At 33.1% G+C, this 27,405-nt stretch overlaps 2 protein-coding genes across 2 annotated transcripts in view; both read right to left on the reverse strand.

Moving 5' to 3' along the window:
- LOC135193965 (serine protease inhibitor 77Ba-like) overlaps nt 1-27,405 on the reverse strand; it is a 404,929-nt gene that overhangs the window by 65,985 nt on the left and 311,539 nt on the right. The gene's annotated exons all lie outside the window — the stretch shown is intronic.
- On the reverse strand, nt 9,974-11,353 carry LOC113403701 (serine protease inhibitor-like). Its single transcript, XM_026644282.2, has one exon. The coding sequence runs from the start codon at nt 11,200-11,202 to the stop codon at nt 10,006-10,008; it is 1,197 nt and encodes a 398-aa protein (XP_026500067.1). The 5' UTR covers nt 11,203-11,353; the 3' UTR covers nt 9,974-10,005.

The following is a 27,405-nucleotide window of genomic DNA, read 5'->3' on the forward strand; positions in this document are numbered from 1 at the left end:
ACATTTGACAGCCAATTGACGCGCTATCATTGGTCGAGAGCTTGATTAATCTATGACATTAATTTATTGATTGGCGAAAAAACGGCATTTCGAATGTTAACGAAGTTGTTGGAACTTTGTAAAATTAAAGTGAAAATCAATAATTGAGTCTAAAAATGTTGTATTACGAATAAATATATATTAACCAAGAACTAGTAATAGTGCACCATAAAACTGAGAAATTATCAAATCACATGGAGTAATACCATTATCTAGGGTTTGTTTATCTTATTGGAGTAAGCTTATATACAAATATACAGTACTAGATTTAGAGATTAGTCGTCTGGTGTTTGGCATAAAAAACCTGTCATACCTTTGAAGTTCAAGATTGCCATACAAGACGTAATCAAATTTGGTTCATTGGTTTGGGCGTTCATTGGCGGTAGGACTTTGTGAAAGTCCGTCTGGGTATGTACCATTCACTCATCAGACACTCTGCTGCCAAGCAGCAATACTTGTTATTGTGGTTCCAGCTTGAAGTTTGAGTGAGCCAGTGTACAGGCACAAGGAACAGAACATCTTCGTTCCCAAGGTTGGTGGCGCATATTTCTAAAAGTGCCAATGTCTATGGGCAGTGGTGACAACTTAACATAAGCGTAATAGACAGATTAAGAGACTAGATCTTCAATGTGATAATATATAATATTAGTTACAATTAGTTAATCATACTGATAACATATTTAATGTAAATACGAGTATTTAACGATAATTTCGCTACTTACCACAACAATTTGTTATTTTCCTTATAATTTGTAATATTGTTTTCTTGTTGTTGAATAGTTTATATTTAACGATAGATTAGGTAATTATTAATTTAGTATTGTTTTTAATAACTTATTTTCCTGTTTAGATTGATATATACTTACTTTATAAGTGCAGAGTTTTTATTTTATTTTTTAAATGTGCGACTTCGTGAGCGGTTGAATTTAACAAAAAAGTTTTTGTTCAGCTCGCAGATTTTGTTATAACTTATTAATTCTGTATTAGGCAGCTTTTGTGATGTTCTGCTTAGTCGATGGTGTTAGGAACCCAACGCGACGGCGGCGAGAGGGCTGTGCGCGGTACTGGACAGTATTTGGTCATGGATTGCAGCGTGACTTTGTTTTTAATTTATATATAATTCTAAAACAAAAGTAGCCTAAATTACTGATAATTACATCAGTCTATCTGACAGTAAAAGTCAATCGGTAAGTCCGGTCAATCGGTCCAGCCATTCCAGAGATTAACCGGAACAAAAATTGAAAAAAATGTTATGATATATGTACCGTTTATATAATATACAAACATACAGTGTATATAATATAACAAATGTGAAAACGCTCTAAAGCCGTTGGTTTTGCGACAGAACTCTTTCCAATCGAGTCGAATATGATGTTCCATCGGATTATGAGAGTAAGGGAACAAAGACTGCAATAGTGTTTGCGCACGTTTATGCATTATGATATGTCCGGAGCATTTATTTTGTTTTGTATCCTCAGTCAAGAAAAGATCGTTATCATCTTTTAAAAAATATTTTGGGGAAACCTAGAAACAATATTCAAATTGTTGAAATGTAGAACAGGCCTTTAACTTTTAAACTATCAGTTTATGTTTATTTTTAATCGAGACTTTTGGAATCAAACGATCTATTCCTGGCTATTAAAAAACCTACTGAGTTCCTTTCGCTGGTTATTCTCAGGTTAAGAAAATCTTATTATCCGAAACGTTGGTAGTTTTTATTTTGAAGATAAATTAATTGCTTTTACTTGAAAACCTAAATAAATGGAAAATTTATTTACATAAGAATTATTCACATTAAGTCCTTAAATATATACAAATATAAATTAAAATAGTTACTGTATAAATCTTGACCGCGTGCAATGGTGGCAAGAATGCTAGCAGCATTTCCCCGTAGAATCGCAATTCCGATCCTCTGGACAAAAAACAAACCAGCCCTCCTGTCTCCATTGGAGGCAATAAGGATAAGGCGAGATGTTATATTTTTAATGACGCTTTTTGCTCTTCTTTTTGCGCTCCAAGGGCCGAGTGTTTCAATAGCAAAAATTTAAATTTGATAATGACGGATGAAGAAGATATAAATTGCTTTGATAAAATATCATTATAATAATATGAATTATTGCGGGCGAAACAAAAACAGATAGGTACTCAATATTAAAAAATAAATACAAAGATACTGCCACTGATATATATTAAATTGTTATGAGTTTATATTAATAATTATTAATATTAACTATTAATGATTAATATTATTAATATGAACATAATAAAACTTCAATTTGTGATGATAAGATACTAAAATGATTACACTAATTTTAGATTATGAATGAGGCCCATCTAGTGGCATATTAGGGAACTGTCAGACGTTTCCATAATTTGTATAATAGTTAATGTGAACTGCTTACTAATCAGATAGGTGACGTTTAATGTATGAATAACTCTATTAAATGTTTAATAGCTTGTAACAATTTTATTAGGAGATTCAGAAGTCGGGCATCAGTGTGCCGACATTATATTTCATTATTATAATAAAACAGTAGTTTATTTAAATCAAATCAAATCAATTTTATTCAAGTAAACTTCACAATGAAGCGTTTTTGAATCGTCGATATTTAAATACTACCATCGTTTCGGAAAGCAGCTTCCAGCTAGAAGAAACGGCAAGAAATTCGCATAGTTGCTCTTTTCAAATAAACAGATTTACAATTCTGTTTTTTACAATAATTACTGTCCTGTGATGGAACCCGAACCTATATCCAGGCGTTTTTTTTTCTAAAAAGTATTATTTTAATTAATAATAAGATTTATTTATAAATTTAGTCTTAATATAACTTTTTAAATTTAGTAGATGGTCAATTGATTATATTTCCCGATATCTTATTATATATGCGTATACCATTTGTATTGGACTAGCGACATCTCTTAGTTAATTTGTGAACTACGTTGTTTGTGTTTAAACAGCCGTTGGTTATTTATAAAATGAACAATATATTGTATATCTTTACCAAGAGAGGGCACATCGTGCGATTGCGATTTTATTTTTCATAAACTCGAACTTATTTGTACTTGCTAATTTGTCAGGAATTGTCCGAGTAAGGTACCCTACCTTGGTACCTCGAGGCTCCTACCCAGCCTGACCTAGGCACAGCAGGAAGACCCTACTAAAATCAATTGCAGTGATCCTTCTAGCTGTTCGGCTATCCACAACGGACTCTGGTCATTATACAAGCACACAATATGCTATTTACTATATAACACAGATACACACTATTCCCTCACTCTTATAAGGCGAGGAGTCGGCAGTCGAGCACATCCTTTGAGAGTTTAGTCGGCACCACAAACTGCTTACATTTTTATCGATATTTTTTTTACATGTTACGACATCGTCAATACTACCAACTTTCAAATTCCGGGATGCTACTAAAGTACCTATCCCTTTCAAAAAAGATTTTTTTTCTAGTTTTTTACTGTCTAACCCAGGGTTTGAACCCAAGACCTAAAGATATGCAGCCGTAAACTATCCACTACATCAACGAGGCGTTAGTTCTCGCTAGGGCAACATTCTCATTGTCGTGTATTTTATTTGACCTTGATATATAATGGGTATAAAATAAAAATTGCATTATTTTCAAGGAAGTAAACACCGAAACGTGAGAATCATTCGGTTTGTATGAACATAAAAAAAATCTTTTCGTATTCTCCTAAAATCTCAATGTCGCGGTCACGACCGTTGTATAACAAGCTGTGGCTAGACAAGGCGAGTAAATGCGAATATATATATTTTGGCTAATGTAAACTTTAGTGTTTAGTTCACTCTAATGTGAGCCGCGTTTGTTATGATATTGGTAAGCGGACGAGCAAATGGGCCCCCTGATAGTAAGTTGTCACCATCGGCCCATTGACAATGTTGCTGTACGAAATATTAACCATTCCTTACATAGCCAATATGCCACCAATCTTGGGAACTAAGATGTATTGTCTCTTGTGCCCGTACACTGGCTCACTCACCCTTCAAACCGGGACACAATAATACTGGGTACTGATGTTTGACTGTAGAATATCTGGTGAGTTGTTGGGACCTACCCAGACTGGATATGCTAGCTATAGCCGTCGCTATGTTTGTTCTTTTCTCAAATAAGAAAATTGCTTAATTTGTAATACATATTTGCTAATGCCGCCGAGATTACGGGTTCAAACCCAGGCAGGCACCACTGAGTTTTCATGTGCTTAATTTGTGTTTATAATTCATCTCGTGCTCGGCGGTGAAGGAAAACATCATGAGGAAATCTTCATGTGTCTAATTTCAACGAAATTCTGCCACATGTGTATTCCACCAACCCGCATTGGAGCAGCGTGGTGGAATATGCTCCATACCTTCTCCTCAATGGGAGAGGAGGCCTTAGCCCAGCAGTGGGAAATTTACAGGTTGATTATGTTTATGTATGTTATTTGCTAATGTGTGACAAATTCGTCTCAATAGTAATATACTTAAATACACAAAGTAGTACACGGAATGTTTGAACCTTATAATTGGTTCTTTAAAATTTTTGAAATATTCTGCTGAATATTCGTCAATCGTTTAATCCTCACCACCGTTTAATAATCACCGTTACTAATGGCAAATAAATCGGTAAGCTCATGCTATAAAATTTGATTCTCTTTTATTTCCATTCTTACATGGTGTTTAGTTTTTTTAAATCTAAACTTTGGTGTGAGTTCGTTTTAAAATATCGTGACTGTGAATGAATTTTCAATTTATCACGTTTGGTCGCAGCCTTCCGATGATCTCATCCGAATGTGAAACAATAGATGTTAAAAAATTTAATTAAAAACTTATAGCCACTCGTAATCGTTTTATGATTTTGTTATTTGATTACATGAATTAATGTTTAAATAGACTCGACTAAAATATTTAATAAATTTTATTACATTGATTTCAACGATAAAAAAAGCTCAATTCCACGGTAAAAAACTATGAAATTGAGTTAAATTTTAGTTACTGGAGAGATATATATGGACGTTTGAGTCAGGCAGTATGTGGTAGAGATCGGACCATGGAAGCACTCGCTGAACATGAGATGTTGTGGAGATAGTGGTTCAGTCATCCTTCAAACCGGAACACAACATTATTCAGTCGATGGTACATACTCAAAGCTTGGACAAAGCCTTATCAACAAGTGGTAATAGTATGTTTGTGAGATTTTGTGTTTATGAGAATTTACCATTCGTAAAGTTATGTTACCACCGAATATATATCGTAAGCATTATGTGGAAATACCTTCCGGTATTAAACCAAGTAAATAAAATCATAGAATCAGCACTTCAGCAGTTTATACAAACATTTATTCAACTTTACCTGTTTCTGTGTGTGGTTCAAATCATTCAACTAAATTTTAAACTAGTATAGGCGTTTGTTTATGTAAATCAGTGTGGATGCACGTTTCGCAGATGCATTGAACAGCGTGACTCAAATTTTCATCTGATCGTCAGTAAATTGTAAGGAAAGTTACATGAATAAACTTCTTGCAAAAATTAAGCATAGGTAAATTTCAAAACCGAAATGATTGTGGGTGCGTTGTGAACCGTTGAAAGAAACTCAGCGGGAATTAATCATGTTAATCATCTCATCATGATTAGTGCTTCATTTCTCTAAAGAAAAGATTCACACATCCCTAATAGCTTTTAGAGATGACATCTGACAGATTCTTCAGATTTCTTCTTCTTCTTCGCCTGGAATTGCTACTCAATCGGGAAACGACGTCATCATCTGAGCCTCAATTATTATTCTACAGTAATTGTTATTGACCGTGTTCAATATACATACAATACTAGTTGCCAGCCTACGTATCCTATACGCTTTTCTGCACCCCTGGCAATGTGTATGAACGTGACATTATCAGTTGAGTAGTTAAGACGTTTCGCGTAACAAACAAACAAACGAATAAACTCATTTTCGCATTTATAATATTAGTTAAGAGCTAATATTAAATCTATACTAATATTATAAGTACGTAAGTAACTTTGTCTATCTGTTACGCTTTAACGGATAAGTACTGAACCGAATTTGAAATACTTGAGCCCCAAGGATTCTTCCTTCAATAGTATACTATTTATACCTAAAACCTACTACCGGCCTTACCAACCGAATGAAACCGCGGTCGAAAACTATTATATTATAATACATTTTAATTAATTCAATGTTTTATGTATTTATTAAACCATTCACACAGTTTATAGAATAGCATGAGTAAAAATCATGTTTTGTACACGAACAGACATATATTTATAAATAAAAAACTGTTAATATCGCGTGTCTGGCCTTAAACTAATCGCTTGAGTACTATTGTCGGACATACAATACAAATGACAAATTAATCGTTTAATTCTGATGATTAAAAATCTATACTTGATAAATGAAAATTATTTTTTTATAATTACTTACCTATACCTATCTAAAGCAAAAAGCTTCATTTAAAGAATAACACCTCTCTTTTCCCTCCACTAGTGTAAGGGGGCCTCGTTGGTTTTCTGTCCGGAGCATAGGAATTGCGATTAAACGGACGGTCGCTAGCTCAAGGTCGCTAGCATTGAGCATGTATACAGTAACTATTTTTATTAATATTTCTATCTATTTAAGGATTTAATGTTAATAATAAAAAAAATTGATACAGCGTCTTTCGGAGAAGGTTTTACTGCATAATATTATTCTACATGTAGCTGCGCCTTAAACTCAAACTCAAATTCAAGACGACTATTGAGGTGACAATGTTATGTTCATATAAACTAGCTGTGCCCGCGACTTCGTGCGCGTTGTTTGAATTTAATTTATTTGGATATATTAGCGTGATTTTATTTTTATTGTATATATAATTCTAAAATAAAAGTAGCCTAAGTTAGTCCTTATTACATCCGCTATCTGCCAGTGAAAGTCCCGTTGAAATAGGTTCAGCCGTTCCAGAGATTAGCCGGAACAAAGAGACAGACAGACAAAAATTGTAAAAAATGTTACTTTGGTATATGTACCGTGTATACATACATATGCATTTAGTAAAAATGGGTTATTTTAATATTACAAACAGACACTCCAATTTTATCATTAATAAATAAAGTTACACAATACATGACAAAAATCTAGGATCAATTCGTTTATTTCTATGTAACATGTGTTAATTTAATTGTATAATTATGTAATTTACTTGGAGATAAATTGTTCCTACTTGAGTTTTTTTTTCTTGTCAGTTTTATAATTCACAAGTGCACTATGAAGGTTCTTTATTCTAAAGGAGTCATTTATATATCGATGGAATACAGTTGGAACATCGATTTGCATTTGAGTATTAATGCATTTGTACTTTAACTTATTCCATATTACGTTGTAAAATACTTTGACATTAAATTAACGCGATATCATTGATCGAGATCTTGAATATTCAATCATTGTGTAACAGGATCCGCTTCTTCTCGAGTAAATAGATCCGCAAGAACACAAGATACATTTTACGAGTAAAGTATAGGTTTGTCCGTTTATGTTTGTGTAACAATCTTCAACGTTTCCTTGTGTGTAGCCTATCCCAACGACAAGAGTAGTGAAGACCAATAAACAACTCTTAAATTAAATTCATGCGATAACATTGGTCGAAATATTAAATATATCATTTTGGATTTAAAAGGGCGAAGTTGTTCGTAGAACAAACAGTGTTGTGTTATTAATAAAGACAACCGTAATAATTCAAGAATCAAAGTTTGTAGTGTAGTTCATAATATAGCAGAATTTCTGTGTGATTCTGTATGAATTAACTTCGTAATCAACTCGTGAAATTTTCACAATCGACTTACAGTAATACCTACGCCATTTTGATACGCGTATACTTTCAAGTTTTAATGCTTATAGCCAATGTCCCTTCATTTATTTTTTTAGATATTTAACGGCTGTTATTTACGTAAATGAATGTGCTGGCTTTGTTCGCGTGACTACAGTGCAAGAAATAACTGCTGCGGTAGTCTAATGGCTAGATCATACGACTCCAGGTCGAACCCAGCATCTGAGTTAGGGGAGCTCAGGTGCTGGGTTCAATTATGTAATAGTAATTATATATAAATGTATGTATTAGTGTGTAAGTCTATGGTTGGGCCAACGACACATTTTTTTTTAAATTTCTTTGCTTGTTTACTGATAACTGTCATAACATTAGTCTTGTACCACGCCCGTTGTACAATACAACTGTAATTCGTTTTAGTCAAAGAGATTTTTCTCTGTAAATGTTTGTGATGTACAATAAATAAATAATGTTGATATTTAATAATAATACATACTGCTCTTGAACTTTCTCCGTTCGGTCCCGGCTATTGGATTCATGGGAGCACATTCATAAATCATAGGGTGTAAGAAATACACATTTGTAACTACACACATTATTTTTATAAATTAATAGATATTTAATTATTTTTGAAGTGATAACTTCTTGTAGGAGTAAAACCGCTTCGTTACGTAACGCGTTACGGCGCCAGTCTGTCTTGCTACCCTTTGTCTTACGCATACGGCAGCGGTACGCATTTTATAGGATTGAATAATGACTCTAATAATGTACATACAAAAAATTATAAAATTTTAGTAATAAATTAAGTTTTTCTCAATTTGAACAATATCAATATTAAATAATTAAACTTAGATTAGTTATCACTTCTGTCGGGCGTCCCGAGACGGGCACATAAATATATTTTTATTCATGTTTCCGCGTACATGTTGGAAACAAACCATAAACGCATTGACGTAATAAGCATTAATCAAAATCAAAACAAGGAATTACGTAATTCAGAACATAAATATTTCAACACCATAGCGTTTATTTATATTACACATTAATATAAATAAAATAATAATAAATAATTAATTCTAAACGATTTCTCCACACATTATAAAAGCATATTAAGCACATCAGTCAATTTCTTCCAATACGTAAACAATAAAAAAAAGTATCGACGATTACAAATTAAAATCGATCGATGTAAATATTATCGGTGCCAATAAATATGTTCTACATAGTTATTTAACTGTCAAGAACATATTATGTTAATATGGTAATGTATTGAAGAACTATTTAGTAAATAATGAAACATTAATTTATGGTAATAATCAGTTCATAATTTCATTCGAATCCGTGCACTAGTTTTTAGGAGATTAATAAGCTGTCAAACTCTGTACACATAATTCCATGTAGTTTTAATATTTGTAAAATTAAGACCAACCTTAGAAACGATTGGCGATTGAGGACAAGAATGAGCATATCTAGACAAAAAGCTTGTCATTTGCGGAGCCAATAAATAATGTGATGAGAAAAATAAAACCCAGTTAATGACCCAATTTGAGTTGGGCGCGCATGTTACAGAATTTCATAAGACTCATACATGTTTCCTCACGATGTTTTCCTTCACTAACGACAATGAGATTAATTTTAAACTAAAATTATCCACACGAACAGAATGGTTACCCGAGACCAAACTCAATATCTGCGGTTAATATTCACGTGTTAGTAATAAGTCAATGTATTATTTTAGATTATGATATCTTTTTTTTTTTTACCTATTAACTATACAAGGTAAAAATAATAATATATTTAGTAAATCGCATAATAATTTATAGTTAACTTCCATTAAAGATAGCTTAAGGTAAATATAATATCTATTGAATACTTCAAATAGAACATTAAATATTTAATTTATTTTTAAAAGCGCTTCAAGAAATCGCTTTCTTAGCAATAAGTTATTTGGCATCTTCTTTTGCTACAGTATTTATAATTATGTTTAAATACTGTATCAAATATTTGATTTGGTATAACACGTTTTTATAATTCAATTTTAATTCATATTCTTGTAATTTTTAAACACTAAGTACAGAACAACAAGAGGGGTCTTTGAATACTTTAAAAAAAAATCAAAACAAATCACAAATTAATTTATTGAACACATTACTCACACAAGTTGTGGCTCTGCATACACACCGGCTAGTATTATTAATCCCGTCGATCTATTTGTGATGATAAATGCAAATTCCTTATTCGCTTCAAAGCGCTGTCCTAAAATTCTATCCTCTAAACCGACAACTGTTGAAGCCGCGGCGACAGTTCCTTCCTCTGTGACATCGATCTCAACATTTTGGACGGTTTTAGAGACAAATAAAGGACCATCAGATATTCCTGGTAATTCTGCTTTATCAGCATCAAAAATTCGCTGTATCCCGCTGTACTGTAGAGGACGAATCAGATCCGTTCGAGAGGAGATCGTGAATCGGGGTATATAACAATCTATTTCCGGCGGGCTACCGTTTAATTTATACTCCGTCATCCAGTCTAATGACTGTGTTGCTAAGTTATTTAACATTGTTTTCAAAGGTAGCCCCTCGAATGGTAAAAGAATTAACATGGAAAACTCTTCAGATTTTCCATAAGTCATTTCTAAAATTTGGGCACCAATGAGCTCGGAATCTCCGACGTTATGGGGCGCTTTATGGTACATCATGTTTACCGAGCCAATTGTTCTACCTTGGGAATCGTAGAATGCATCCGGTCTCGTTTCACTAGGATCGAAAGGATACGTCCAACTCGCTTTGAAATATAGAGCATCAACTAATATAAGTTTTAAATCTTCAAGAAGGTCTGGTCTCACTGCTTCACGAATTCTTCCTTCTGTAGCTACACACACATAATAATTGATGTCATTGGCAAGTTTAGTTGTATTTTTTGTATCCACGGCATACACATCTGTGCTATAGTAATTTGCTGATTCACAGAATTCGCGATGAATTTTAAAGCTGTTATCCGAGAACATCGCCGTTTGGCTTTTTAAAGTCACATCGTGATCCTCACTCTTCAATAGTTTTACGATCGCCGAATGCAGTTGTTGTGTTTCCCTTAAATCATTTGGCAGTCTTAATTCTCTCATTAATTCCGTGAACGTCTCTCCCGCTGATCCTTCAGCTAGCAATGAGAATATATTCCACACTGATAACGGAGACAGCGCAACATTCTTGTCGCCGTAACTCTCTTGAAACGTATACACATTATTTAAGAATTTCAATGTGAACTGATTAATTTCATTAAAGTTTATGCCGGCAAGATCGTCAGTTGGTGCAGAAGTAACAATGCTTACGAGTACGAAAAGTTTCCACATTCTACGCGACTTGATGGCTTGGAGTTTAACGCAACACTGCTGTAGTATAAGGCGATTCTATCAATTTCAATGGGATTTCTCACGCGTACAATGAATATCATCAGGCTTGTTAAGTAACGTTTATGGTTCCGAGTGAACTATGCGTATTTATTAAAAAATACTGGTATTTATGGGATCGTATTAATGTATTCGTTTTGTCATTCGTTCCAAATAGGGACTTAAAGTAATAATTTTGCAATTATAACAATTTTTACTATAGTAGTTACATCGTGATTATATAAAATTGATTTGAAGTCGTTTATTTTTTTTTTTGTATCCATTGATCCGTCTGTTGGTCGAATATTTTTTTTTCTAGTAAGCATAATAGGTGATTCTTTATTTTTATATGATTTATTCGTTAATAGACCTATCACGTTTCCATTAATAAATAAATGGAATACAAAAAAGTTCTTAATCATCAATCAATACATCTAATAAATTTATTTTATGTTTTGTTATTGAATCGCAATGAATGGACCAAATTGATTTTTTTAATAAGGATATCGTCTGTCTGTCTATCTACGATGATGCGGAAATATTTGAATGCATCTTGATTAACCAACGTCATAGTAGGTTGTATTTTCATCTAATATATTTTATATTGTACGAGCATTTTTTAAAAACATATATTCCTACATACAGATGATTTGTATGTTTATGTTTACATTCCTATTATATCACTTTGATTTATAATTAATTATATAATTAATTTTACATTACGTTACATTGTCAGCTTGTAAATTTCCCACTGCTGGCCTAAGGCTTCCTCTCCCTTGAAGGAGAAGGTTTGGAGCATATTCCACCACGCTGCTCCAATGCGGGTTGGTGGAATACACATATGGCAGAATTTCGTTGAAATTAGACACGTGCAGGTTTCCTCACGATGTTTTCCTTCACCGCCGAGCACGAGATGAATTATAAAACTCTAATTTTAAGCACATGAAACTCAGTGGTGCTTGCCTGGGTTTGAACCCGAAATCATCGGTTATGATGCACGCGTTCTAACCACTGGACCATCTCGGCTTTATTTAAAGACTTATAATTAATGATTAGTCTTTAAATAAAATTAATTATAAATATTAATAATAATGGCTTAAATATTTTGTTGGAAATGGTATTATGGTGGTTTAGTGGAACTACAGAGTTTCTTGCCGGCTTCTTCTTGCATCAAAAATCTGAACCGTTGGTAGTGACTGTAATATATTCGAATCTAAATTAAACAATTCATTGCAAATTGATTGAAAGTGAAACTTTTGATATACTTAGAATATGAAGAAGCATATTTTGTTCGTGTATTGACTACTGATTTTTTCAGTCGTTAAGCATTTGTTTTGCTTTGCTTTGGCTTACGGGATTAGTCAGTGCACTAATTACAGGCACAGTCTTGTGCCTCTAATTAGGCATGAGTGATATAAAATTAACGAGCCAACTTCATTACCTTGATGTACGTGACAGCTACTCTTGACATTCGCCAAACATCATACTATACCAATGTGCGTGTACTTAGTGGTCAGCTGTTGGCCAAATTTTTTCGATGTGTTCTCAGCTATATTGGTCTGTCTTGGTATTTTAGTTCCCAAAATTCGTGACACACTGATGTAAGAGAATTCTGTATGAAGATTATACATTATAAATTTCCAATTAGAATTATATCAGAAGATATTTTATGTGTTGAAATAAATACTCTTCAACTTTACACGTCTATTAGATCTAACTACATTAAATTATCATTCCAAATGTAAGTATAATTTTATCTATAAATAAAATATTTTATGTAAGCCAATGATGACAACCAAAGAAAAAAAATAGTAGTTTATCAAAGTTTTTCTTCACCGCAATGTGCAAATATTGATTTGAAAGTTTAACCTTAACACTAGAAACATCTTTTTATAAGGAATTCTAATAAATGTCGCAATATTTACTATAAATATGTAAATTAATTATTCTTATGTAAACACTTATGAATAGTGTATAGTGACCCACATAATTTAGACGTATTTAAAATATTAAACATATCTATTGAAGTTTGCAGACTTTTAATTGAAGCTATTGACTAGATCTACTAACGGCAATATTTAATTTTAAAGAATTACCGCGGTTTTGCGGTTGAATATAATTTAATAACAAATAGTAAAATGATTCATAATTTCATATTATTCATTACAAATAAGTAAGGAAAACTATTTTGTTATCAATATGACTTATTGTCCAGTATCAAAATACATACAAATAAATATGCCGTCACGAGATATGGTAATTGTCACAACATGACTAATTTTAATCGTACCTCAGGGGTCACTTTTCGATCCCTTATTGTTTCATATATTTATAAATGACATCCACTAAACTTTTGTTCTCTTATTTTAAGAGAACCGTTTGAAGGTGCGTTGCCGGCCTTTAAGGAATGAGTAGACTCTTTTTGAAGTTTCCCATGTCGTATTAGTATTTTACAGATAGTTTCTTTAACTTCAGTAGGATACATTTTAGATGTCGTAAATTGAACACACACAACGTATTCCTGTATGTTGTGTGCCATTAACATATTACACGAACCACATTATTATGGTTATAGTATTGCGTGTATTTACACTCCTGTAAAAATTAAAACCTCCGAATTAATTGGATGTGTTTTTCTGTTCGCTCTTATTCAGAGTGGACAAACAAACATTTTGTTAATTTAATAATATTTAATTTCAATGTTTAATGTTTTGATGATTTGTCCTGTTTTTGTAAATTTTACTATTAATTATTATGTTATGTAAACAAGTAATACTATATTTCTGGTTACGGATGTGTACATAGGTTTAAGGGAAAATTTTGCTCAATTTATATAGAACTTAATTATCATTCCAATATTTTTTTAATTTATGTATAACAAGTATATAAACGGAAAAATAGGTTACCGATTGATAAATGGTTATGGACTTCCATAGGAGTATATTATCCATTAAAAAATAAATCCTTCCACCAGCAATGTGCTATTAATAGATGATCCTTACGCCTAGGAATGTTTTCGTTAACGTAAAATAAAACATTAATTATTATTATTATTATTTAACCATTTTTTCTATATGTTCCTAAAGTAAACAACCGTAAGTTAAAAGACTGCGTGGATTAACACGCAGAACAGACAGATTAATCAAAATTTTGGTATGATATTACAATTCTTTAAATAAGGTCCAAAATACATGTTTTAAGATAAATATCACTGATAAATTTCCACATGTGCATGGACTATATTACTACGATAATTTAAATTCAATGTACACTTTAATACAATTTTGTAATGTTTTGGTCCATCACTATTGTCTCAAGACGAGGTCGTCCTAACAATCTGCTTTTCCGTTCTTTGAACGTTTTGTATGTCCGGAAACCTCGGTGACCTCATTCAAAAGACTAACTAGGTCAATATACTTATCGGTATACTTAATTGGTTCTTTTTGTTATCTATTATATATTTAGTATATATTTAACTATTTCGTATATCAGCGGCTATTCATGATACGGAACTCGAGAACACCGCTTGAATTTCGTGCTTTTTGAAATCAGCATCATAAAAGAAGTAAGACTTTCAATTCGGTCGTATAATTTATTTATGTGACCTAACTCCGCCATTTACGAATTGATTTGGATTTTTTTTTGTTTTGGACATAGTTCCCGTTTGGTCCCTATGTAATTTGAAGAAAAATACTATCATCAAGGGTTATACGGAACGAATTTACGGACAAGAATTATATCTGGGTGTAGGTACGGTACGGTAGTGATATAAGCCCCCCCCCCCGGATGAATCAAGCGAAGTGGAGTGAAGCAGGAGCACTATCTACCTTTTCTCGAACCACTTATTCATTTTTTTCCACCATCATAACTTGTCTTTGGGTTATACCAGAGAAACAGTTGTCGATAGAGGATTTATGAAATGTATAAATTTTTAATTATATACTTCTTATACTTTAGATTTTATTGATATCTAAAAAACCATTTTGATGATCATCAAAATTTTTATGGTATTTCCTAATGTCATAGAAAGCTGAAAATTGGTATGTAACCTTATATAGTATTAGTACATAAACAGCCACATAATTTGAAGTAAGTCCTAGTAAGTGAGTTAGAAGCTAGAAGTACGTGAGATCTGATAACTTTTTGACAGTGCGAGTCATATGGTCTCGTCTTAACATTTTACATGAAAATGTTTTTGGTAGGATTTATTTATTCACGGTAGTTTTTAAATTCGGTTTATATTAGAGCAACATATGCATCGTGTTGCGGAAAGTATGTAAATAATGAAATAAAAAACATGACCAAATAAACGACGCAGAAATTTATTAATCACATACAGATATAAATGCAACCATTTATATATTTATAAAGATTTGTAAAAGTTTCCATCGTTTTAACCTTATCAATATCAGCTATTCCCAGCTGAACTATGGAAAATATATTTGCATAAGAGATTTATGAACATGCGGGTTTTTGAATAATTGAGCTAACACGCACTATATAACAATTACAGTCTGTTACCAAGTGACGACAGTTCAATGGCCTCTGGTAGAGGTTACCAATAATAATCACTTGGTGATAGGGTTTTCTGTAAACCTGTCTTGTAGGTACCAGCCACTCATCCAGCTAGGTCTACCGCTAAACAGCAATACTTAGTATGGCTGTATTTTGGTTTGAAGGATAACTGAGCCAGTGTAATTACAGGCACAGGGGAAATGACATCGTAGTTCCCAAGATTGATGGCGTATTGGTGATATAAAGAATAGTTAAAGGCTTTTACAGTGCCGATATCTAAGGATGGTGACCAGTTACCATCTGGAGGCATATTTGACCTTCTGCCATGAAAAATACTTGACGATGTTCAAACGGTCAGTCTTTTCTACCGCTTAGTTGTGAGCAAAAAAATGGACTCAGTTACTTACATGGACAAAGACATGGTTTAATTTTCTACCACCTAACAGCAGTATTCAGTATCGTTGTGTTCCAGTTTGAAGGACGAGGTGATCCAATGTAACTACAGGCACAAGGAACATAACATCATAGTTCCCAAGGTTGTTGGGGGGAGGAGGGTAGCAGTGGGTAATATTTGGTACAGCGCAAATGTGACTACTCACCATGAGTAGGCTATGGCCGTCCGCCTGCATATACCATAAAACACGTATCTTCGTTGACAACTGTTATTTTGATAACATTGTCTACTCGAACTAAGCTATAACGTAACAATGGAGAGAAGACGTAGCCCATATAGGTTTCACAAAGTTCCGTCGAGTGTTTTTGCCGTGAAAGAGTAACAGTCAGACCCAGAGTTACTTACGCATTAATAATATTAGTATAGATTATGCTTGGTCGATTAATCAAGTATCGTATAGAAAACTTATTCGATTAAATATAAACTTTGTACCGTTATTGGAGGCTCTCGCTTTATTCGCTGTAGTACGTACACGTGATCTTCTGATGCCCCGAAAAGACGAAGCTTGCACCGCTGGTTTTTTTTATGTGTTCTGGAGAAGTCGGTGCCGCTGAGTCTCATATAAAGTATGTCTCCTAATTCTCAGAGGAGAAACGCATTAATGCTCTTTCCCATCTACATTACATCAACAATTATTTTCATATTCCAAAGGATTAATTTCAGAAATAATTAAATAGAACAAAATAAAACTACATATATATATTAAATAGAAAATGAAAAGGTCATCGAACTAAGATTACTGTTAATATTTTTACGTATCAAATAATTTTAGATTCGTTAAGGAAACTGTTAAATTTGTCAACTTCTAGTCTTTAATTGATTACATCAATAAATCTTTGTTGAGGTCAACGCACCGACCAATGTTATTATTAGGAAATGAAACTAACAGCATACTATTATGATAGAAGATGTTTATTTTACATTCATCTTGCGTCATTCCGATTCAAACAATCAGATTTAAGGCTTTAAACAATATATAATTGTTGTAACGATTAATGAATTCGTTATTATTAGCAATTTGTAAATTTAATTGACATTCCACAGCGAAGCAATTAAACCATTAAAGTATTTTAGTATCTGTGATTATATTTTTAATATAAGACTTGAATATAAACGTCTAAACTAACTTTATAATTAAAATTTTACAGATTTGTGATGAGTCGAGTATTACGAGTGTTATTAAATATATATATATTATAAATGCGAAAGTAACTCAGTCTTTTAGTCTGTCTGTTGTTCTAAGACAGCGAAATAAAACTTGAACCCCGAGTGAGGACATGGGCTACATTTTTCTGCTAAACATCTGTCGACTAAATCTTACAATGCGAGGCCGTGGTTAACAACTAGTATTTAATATAACGATAATATAACATCATTATCTGTGAAGGCTTTCTCTATCCGTAAAAGAGGAGGTTTAAGTGTATTAAAACAAACTCCTCTGGCACGGTCGGTGGTGCCTGTAGCCCAATTTCATCATACATAATAAATGTTGGTACAAATTGAGCTTTACAGTTCAGATTGAGTTTAACCGAAGTTTTTGGTTTCGTACTCAGGTAAGTAAAACTGAATTTTAAAGTGTTCAATATGTGCCCATAGCTCATTTAGTGAAGGAAAACAGTGTGAATAATTTTATGTGCTGGGCAAAAGTATGCCACAAACCAATATTGGTACAGTATGGTGTAATATACTCCAAGAAATCTCATTAAAATAAAACCTTAGTCCAGTTGATGAACATTTAGAAAATATAACTTTGTCTTAACAACAACAAACTTATTTATTACATGAAAAGTGCTCCGGACCTATGTATTACATCAGTATTATGTAGCTTTCAACATCATCAATAGCCAATCACCGCTATCCATATGCTCTCTCAAAGTGCACCAAAGGTCCTGGTTCTCCGCCTTCCGTTATCTTCTTGAAACCATTGGTCCGCCTGACTGGGGGAAGACCTATGCAGCGTTTGCAGATCCACGGTCTCCACTCTGTGACTTATATATTACAGATATAGTTTTATATTATAAGTAAAATAACGAATAATTTGTTCTTAACAATTTATTCAATTCCGTAGAAGTAAATTACAAGCTAAGCCAAGATTACTGGATGTAATCATAACATGATTGATTGTATTGAATCATACAATGCATATTATGTAATTGTCATCGTCCAAGGATTTTGGAAGATTGTATGTACTGACCTCGCTAGTAGTTTAGATGTCAGAATCTCAGTAACTGCGAATGGTTTCGTCATGAGAACAGTAATTTAATATATAACTTTATAGATATTGTAAACACGTATTATTCGTGACATTTTTAAAATGTTTAGGCAGTCTGGCAAATGGGTCACATGATGGTAAGGTTCACACCACCACACAGATACAGTGATAAAAAAAAAACTATACATTATATCGATAATATGCCACCAACCTCGAATATAAAGTTGCTGTATCAACTTTGGAGAGGAGAAATAGACGCAGGCAGACTCAGATGAATTATATTGAAACGTAAATGGCTGTGTCTGGAACCCATATACGTTTTGAAGGGCGAGTGAGCCAGTGTGACTACATGGACAAGGTCCATAAAATGTTCATTTCTAAGGTTTTGGGCGCATTGATGTAAAGAATGGTTAAAATGTCTTACGGCGCCAATGTCTAAGGCAAATTGTGACTGCTTACCATCATTGTTCATTCATCCGTCCGACTATACCTGGTATATAAAATTAAGCTGCTGTGTTGGCGCAGAAGATTGTCATCCCACGTAACTAAGTTCTCCCTAGATGAAAAGACTATATATCTATATGTGCCAGCGACTTCGTGCGCATTTGAATTTAAGAAATTTTTTTTGTTGTAGCCTAAGTTACTCCATTCATCAGCTAGCTGCCAGTGCCATAATGATATAAGTAACAACAAATAAAATAATCTTCGCTAAGCAGACTTCGATTAAATTGAATTATGTTAGAACTGGTATTTAGACCAATAACGCTTTAAGAAACATCCTTTGTATTAAAATGTTATATTTACTTGTAGGGAACATAATCCTATTCTATATTTTATGTACGAGATACGTATCTCTACATAGTTTAAAACAAAGTATCTCCACGCTGTCTGTACGCTTAAATCTTTTAAACAGTTTTCATAAATAGAGTGTTTCAAAAGAAAGTTTTCTTTATAATGCATGCAATTTATAGTAAAGAAAAACTGAGATTTTTAATTGTTCTAGCCGGAAGGACCAAGATTTTTATTTTGTGTTTTCTTCATTCTAAAATTTGTATATCGAACATTTTTGCACTCGTGTGAATTCGAGCCGGTTACCCGGGTAGTTACCCGTAAGAAATATATACCCTCATCTGTTATTCGATGATAACAAAGATTATAGGTTAGATAATAAGTCCATTGATGAATCGCAAAATGGCTTGCCTAGCTAAATTAAGAGGCAATAAGTACCTGGAGTTCTACGATAGACCCGATTGAAACCTATTTACAATTAGAGATCGTTAAAAAATAATGATTTTTTTAGTCGACAACATATATCCGTAAATTTTGTATCATCGAGATATTTTGATATTTCTTGAATTTCAATGACATGATAGTTCAACGAGCGGCCCAGTTTGACGTTTACGTATGCGTTCAGAAAGTGTGCTACAAATAATAATTACGTACAGGGGTACGGTGCGGGGGTTGTTTTAGCCGAGCGAAGCCGGATTTTCATTTATTTGTTAAATAATATACTCGTATACATTGATTAACTTTTTTCGGTCAACATCCCCGATATTTTATTGATGAAAATCATGTAAGTATTAGTCGAGATAATAACACACAAGAAATTGGAAAAATATATTTTGCCAATACTACCTTTAATACAACTCTTAAGTTGCCATGTACAAATATTTAAACAAGCGTTCAAATCAAATTAAATTTGTTGTAAGTTTGAATCAGATGTTCTAATTTTTGTAAATTTCTTGTGATTATGAGTCTTGATAGTTCGAAATGAAAATTTTATCGTTATTTGAAGAGAGTCGAATCAACGCGATTATAATTAAAACAAAACACTAACTAAGCAAATGCCGGGTTAGGAAAGATTGCGTGTTCAAATCCCGATAAGCCTCACTAAGTTTCATGTGCTTATACGAAAGCCACATGTATTTATACCAATCCGCATTAGAGCTTGAGGAGAATTGTTAGCCCTTTAGAAGATTGCCTGAAACATGACACCCTGAAACTTTTGATCATCGGAATCTCCATATCGGTATAAAAGATTACGAGTTTTTACACAATTTTGAGGTTTTAAATGTTGACGTCATATGACGCCACAGAGGTCAAAGTACTAAAAAAAATCACCAAGTTATGGTAGCAGTACCATAATCCATATAGGGAATTATGCCTCTGACTAGAACGTGATACGTGAACGTGAAATATTCTCCAGCAATATGAGAAAATGCTTAACATGTACGTAATTTACTAATAAATCAATTTGTATTTTTAGCCGATAATTAATTTTACTCGACATATTTTTAAATAATCATTAAAGATTGTATATATTCTAGTGTTGAGTTATATTAAAGCATATAATATTAAAGTCTTTATAAATAAATGCAGAAAAAAATATTATGGGAATTGTGGATCTTGGTGGAAAAACGATGTCCGAAAATCCACAACAGCGCGATTTTTAAGCCATTTTCTGCCTCGCACAACCACTCTGTGGAACCAGCTTTCGCCGGCGGTTTTTCCGAACCGATACGACTTGGGAACCTTCAAGAAAAGAGCGTACTCTTTCCTGAAAGGCCGGCAACGCACCTGCAAGCCCCCCGGCGTTGCAGATGTCCATGGGCGGTGGTAGTCACTTTCCATCAGGTGAGCCTCCTGCTCGTTTGCCACAAATAACAATAAAAAAAAAAAAAATTGTCGTTGTGGCCAAACTTTAAAATGTAAATATTGTAAATTATTATTATTAGAAAGAGAGGAAGACCAGTAAATCGTTGGGATAACGACATAATAAAAATAGCCGATAAAAACTGGATGACAATTGCCAAAGATAGAGATAGAGGCCTTCACCCTCACATAAGAGGGGTTCTTGCATGCCAACATGATAAATTGTTGGAACCTTTTAAACTAATATTTTTAAATCTTATATTATACTAGCTGTGCCCGTGACTTCATGCGCGTTGTTTGAATTTAAGTTATTTGGATATTGTAGCGTGATTTTATTTTTATTCTATATATAATTCTAAAATAAAAGTAGCCTAAGTTAGTCCTTATTACATCCGCTATCTGCCAGTGAAAGTCCTGTCGAAATCGGTTCAGCCGTTCCAGAGATTAGCCGGAACAAACAGACAGATAGACAGACAAAAATTGTAAAAAATGTTATTTTGGTATATGTACCGTGTATACATACATATGCATTTAGTAAAAATGGGTTATTTTAATATTACAAACAGATACTCCAATTTTATTTAACAGTATACCCACCACTTGATTATTTATGCCCTTACTATCCACTACTATAATTAAAATATAAATCATAATTAACTTTAATTTATGCGAGAAATAAAATGATTTATATTCTATTCTAATATTATAATTGTTAATTATTTGATGTTCCCGTTATATTGAAGCCTTGTCGTCATAATATATTTACAATGCCATCTATCGGACAGATTCAGTACTAATACTCATTCATAGTTGAAGTTCATAGATGAGTTATTCTCAATACTTTATAGTAAACGACTACGAGATGTCGCGTAACGCCTGATTTACAACGAATAGAATAAATGCTTTTGTTAAACTTGATGTTTTTTTTAACTATTTAAAATGTACATTTTTATTTAATAATTCTCAAATCTATACTTAATATGTACAATGTTTATAATGTACTTACGATATATATATTAGCCGTCGAACTACTGATGTAGTTTTTTTTAGCGGATATATAGTATATAGCTCATTTCATTTTTCTTAATATTTATATATACCTTTTAAAAATCAAAACAAATACGGGAACAAAAACGTGTAGATTTAAACAAAAATCTTTTATATTACAGAATATAACAAATTAATTAAATTTTAGAAGATGTTATTTAATGTCAACTGTTATTAAAAAGAACTAGCTCGTGAGACAGCTCGTGCAAGGCCTGCTGTAGATTTGAGGTTGACCACGCTGCTCCGGTGCGGGTTAGTACATTGGTGGTTGGATACATATGGCAGGTTTTCTTTCGGTCATGTAGGTTTCCTTACGTCATTTCATATACTGCTGAGTACTATATTATAAATACAAATTAATCATATGAATAATGGTGTTGGTACGGCTATTAAGGCAATTTTTTTTTATTTCCAAGCACTTGTGACTTTTTGAATATCCCCTTTTGTTTCATGTCTTGCTTCCAATAGTTGTTTGAAAGAGCTAAAACTACTTCTCGTACCTAAGATTTTTTTGGGACATAATTTTTAATTTTATCCGAGTTGTCGCTCGCGGCTACGCTTGCGTATCAGGGGATAGGTATAAAAATGTAGCCTCTGTCCTTGGATTTCAAGCTTACCAAATTTCATCAACTTCAGTTCATTTGTTTGGGCATGAAATCATAACAGACTTTCGCATTTACAATATTAGTATCGATCTTAAGAAAGTGTTGTACATATTTGAGCCCCTGTTATTCCCTTCCATGGGGTCTGGCTGCTTGGTTGGTTATTTATACTATATAGTTAGGTGGACGGGGAAAATGAAGTAACTGATGTTAAGTGGTCACTGCCGCTCATAGACATTTGTCTGATATCTGTTCACGCATAAACCGCTCAATCGATATGAAATTTGGTATAGATATATTGTGGGTCTCGGGGAAGGTCATACGCTACTTTTTTCAATTCACCCTTATAGTGAAAAAGGGCAGCGACGGTTTGCTATTTGTAAAGTTTTATAACTTCCGCGCGGGTTGTGCCGCAGGTTCAGCTAGTATTCATATAAATATAAGCAATATTGGTGCAACGCTAATGAGCGTGCTGTTACTGGTACTGTTTGCGTTCACTTACAATCAGGTGGATCATTAACCGGTCCACCTAACTATGCTCTATAAAAAAAGAAAGGATTTTCATCTCAGTTTCTATGGGATCGTGAAAATTCTGTAAATCTTTTGTATAATAAAGTCGAGTGGTTTTTGTATTATATAACGGTTATCAGCACAGCGTGTAGCCATTTTGTGGTTAATTAACCGCCTGCAGCCTTGTTATGACATAATTATTTGCGATCGGAAATATACGGGAGCGAAAATCAACGAACACGATAATATTAGTAAATGTTTGTTATTGTTTTTGAGTATTTACGTATATGAGTAACGCACAGAACGCAAATCGTGGTATAAATATTTTGACAGAAATATCTATATCTATCTCTCTATTCTATATCTATCTATATCTCTCTTTATTATGGATGAGGTCTGGTAAATTTGGTAATGGTTTGCGTGCTATAAGTAAAGTTTTATAAACGCGCGCGTATAGCCATATGTTCAGCTAGTATTATAAATAAAGATAGAGTCGTTTGCTTAAATACGCTTTCTTCAGGATTATTCTTGGGTTAACTCCTTTATTGAGAAATGTTATAGGCCATATCATATTTAATGTGGTCTGGTGGTCGATGTGGTCTCCTATAATTGAAGCACATACATCTTAAATATTATTGCATGATGTAATGTACTCGTAAATGTGTATCCTTTTATGGAGATCCTCAATAAATAAATAAATAAAAACATCACGCAACGACCCACGGATGCGGAGCAGTAGCATTTAGGTGGAAGCGCATTTAAGTAAAAAAATTATGGATTACGAGGGAATTGTTATCGTCATATTCTTCCATTCATGGCTGGGACTGACCTCCCAGAGGGATCAAGACTTGAAGGAGCTCTTTATTATGCTCCCATTTCAAGTCTTTTTTTAAGACTCTGAAATCGAGCCCAATTTGAGGTCACTGAAAATATATATAAAAAAAAAATAATAGTCCGTTATAATTTGTTCGACAAATTCGTGTGTTTCGACGTATTCGTGTAACATATTACGTACTATTCCCACCAAAATCTTGTTAATTAATTAACAGTGAATAATTTGTGTCCTAAATAGTGGTAATCAGTTTGGTGCACGAGTATTTCAATTATAATTCAGCTGTGTATAATTACTAACGAATAATACTGTGTTGCCCAAAAATCTACACGAATAAATCAATAGACGCTTTTTTATAATGTCTAAATACTACTGTTTAACCAATGTACATTAAACTCGTACTAGAATACGTACTCTACATCGGAGATGTTGACGAAGAAGTATATTACATTATTATATTAGTGACCGCGTTTCCCAGTTTGACGCGAAAATAGTGAATTTCATGTATGAGCATAAAAAAAATATCGGTGATTAATTCGAGCTCAGCGCCATTTAAATTGGGCTTTGTGATTTTCTGTTGGAAATAAACCGACATATATGCATTGTGAGTAGTAATCTTCTTCTATCCTTAGTACACCGAAATACCCAATAAGAAACCAGCGACGCCCTTTATATCTCTGCGGCGGGAGCCACGATATCCCTTTTGCATACTACCGTGACGTAATAACACAAACTTAGTCCAAAACGTTAGGTTAGGTTAAACGATGTCGATATAGATCGGAAACTGAGAGATCGTATTAATATTGCTTGTATTAAAACGATCTTACAGTCTTTCAGGTTCTGACTCCCCCCTGTGCCCCATACCATACATGTGGCTCATAAAAGCACTTTTGAATAGTCATGTTCAATTAAACGTGAAACTATCACCGGTTCGGAAAGTAGATTCTACCGAGAAGAACCGGCAAGAAACTCAGTAGTTACTCTTTTCCACTATTTAAGTACAGTGTATTTAAATAAAGTACAATTATATTTATATGTAACTTGTCTAGGAATCAACAAATGCTAAGTCCACGATTTTTTGTTCTTAATATAATCTTGTATTGATATATGCCTTGTTTATCAATGTTTTTTTGATATAATCTTTAAAATTTTTAAAAAGGCAAAGTTAAAAATAACTCTAATAAAACCTCTATTTAATAAAATCGAAAAAGTATTACATTTACTTATTGATTGTCAAACTAAAACGTATAAAGTCTGTTCCGGACATCGATCAGAGAGACCGCGAAATTATTTTAATAGAGCCATCCGTTGCCTTGAACTATTCCTTAAAAACAATGACAATATACATATCAATAATATTCGTGTACATTTTAAAACAAAAAAAAATTAGAACAAAAAAATGCAATTTAAATGAATATTTTCGAAGATATTACAGATTTAAAACGCAGGGACATAGCGGTTTGTATTGTCTAAAGACTGAAAAACTGTGAACCATGAAAGACATTCTGTAGTATATTTAGTGGCAACATTGCACCCGTGCGAAGCCGAGGCGGGTCGCTAGTTACAAAAAAAAACAATAGTTATCATTTATACAAAATAAAGCGAACGAAATGGCACGGAACCGAAAGAGACGATAATTAATTATGACGTAGTAATAACTCGCCTCATTTAACTGAAAACTGAAACGGGCGGGAAGAAATATTCTTCATTATATTGATCACGACTTTGTTGCATGTGGTTTCATATTACGACTTCGGCGACACACCATTTTAATTTAAGTGAACTGATAAAGTTACCTAAATTATTGCGATAAATTAAATTGATATATAGTTTATTATTAACATTGATTATGTACGCATATATTAAGTTCGTAGTAAATAAGTCTTATGCAATAATAAATTGTTATATTATGAGAAATTAAATAAATTTAAAACAATATAAATTTTTTTCGAGTTTTCCTAGATTCCATGATATTCATACTTCAATATAGTGATGCTCGTTTCAATTTCTAATTAAAATATTGTATATTTCGTTGTGTCGAATCTTTTCAAAAGAGCTAAGACGAAACTCAATAGTGTGTATTTTTAAACCAAGGTAGACAAGTGCATTCAGTTTACTGCAAGTATCCTATGAAAATAAACAGAACCTCAATATAATATTATACACAATGATTTTTCTGTATATTATAAATGCGAGAGTAACTCTGTCTGACTGTTAACTCTTTCACGAACGAACCACTGAATTTAATTTGCTGAAATCTGGTACGCAATTTTTGCCTAACATCGGAAGACCAAAGCCTAAAATGCAAGCGCAGCCACGGACAACCACTAGTACAATATATGTTAATATAAAACGACTTTTTTTTCTTCTATTAACTTGGATCCTAGGGTTGAGCCGAAACGACGACTTCGACGTCTTCGCCAATGGTGAGCAGTCACACCTGACCTGGTGATTTCACGCTGAATATGATATCTATATTGAAGATTGCGGATTCAAATCCGGACCACCATCTCTGAGTTTTAATTTGCTTAATTTTTGTTTATATCTAATATCGTTCTTGAATATGAAGTATAAATTTTGAGGATGCATGTGATGGATGAACCACCAACCCGCATTGGAGCAGCGCGGAATAAACTCCCATAATATCCTCGAGCAGAGACATTTTCTCAGTAGTGAAATATATGCACATACAGTCTGTTACTTAAAAAAGTTCAACTGTTCTTTAGTTTACTTTAATTTGGGTATCTCATTTTGTTTTGGTAAAAATCTCAAGCTGCAGTAAGTAATTACACGTTTTGATTGGCGGAAATCAATTATTAACGAGATCAAATATCCCGAAGTTTACAAAATTAATTGACATTGAGATTTATTTATGCTTGGTGCTTCATGAGAAGTACTTATTTCCTCCCTGCAACATACTATTTATTTTTTAAAGTAATTAGTCTACGGTCATTTCCTTAAAGTATTTTACACACTTAACGAAGTGTATTTAAATATGAAACAAAATGTTTTTTTATTAAATAACATAAGAAACTCCGTTTCAGTTATTAAGAATAAAAAGGTTAAAAGTCAATCGTAAAATGGAACGCAGGATGTAACTTGAAGCGTTACTAGTTTATCACAGTTTCGTCGTTTTTATTACTGTATAATTTGGATTCGAATTCGGAGACCAGTAGTAAGTTTTTTTATCTCGATGAAAAACTTGTAGCGTTTCCTCCACACGACGTGAAGTGAGATTATTTTGACTCGAAGGTGCAAGGATTCTTAGTACGTCCTAGAATACCGATATATCCACTAAAAACCAGCGTTACCATCTCCGTCTCTTCAGGGGAAGTCAGGGTTC

The sequence above is a fragment of the Vanessa tameamea genome, chromosome 23 (genome assembly GCF_037043105.1).
Source record: "Vanessa tameamea isolate UH-Manoa-2023 chromosome 23, ilVanTame1 primary haplotype, whole genome shotgun sequence".
Classification (NCBI taxonomy): Eukaryota; Metazoa; Arthropoda; class Insecta; order Lepidoptera; family Nymphalidae; genus Vanessa; species Vanessa tameamea.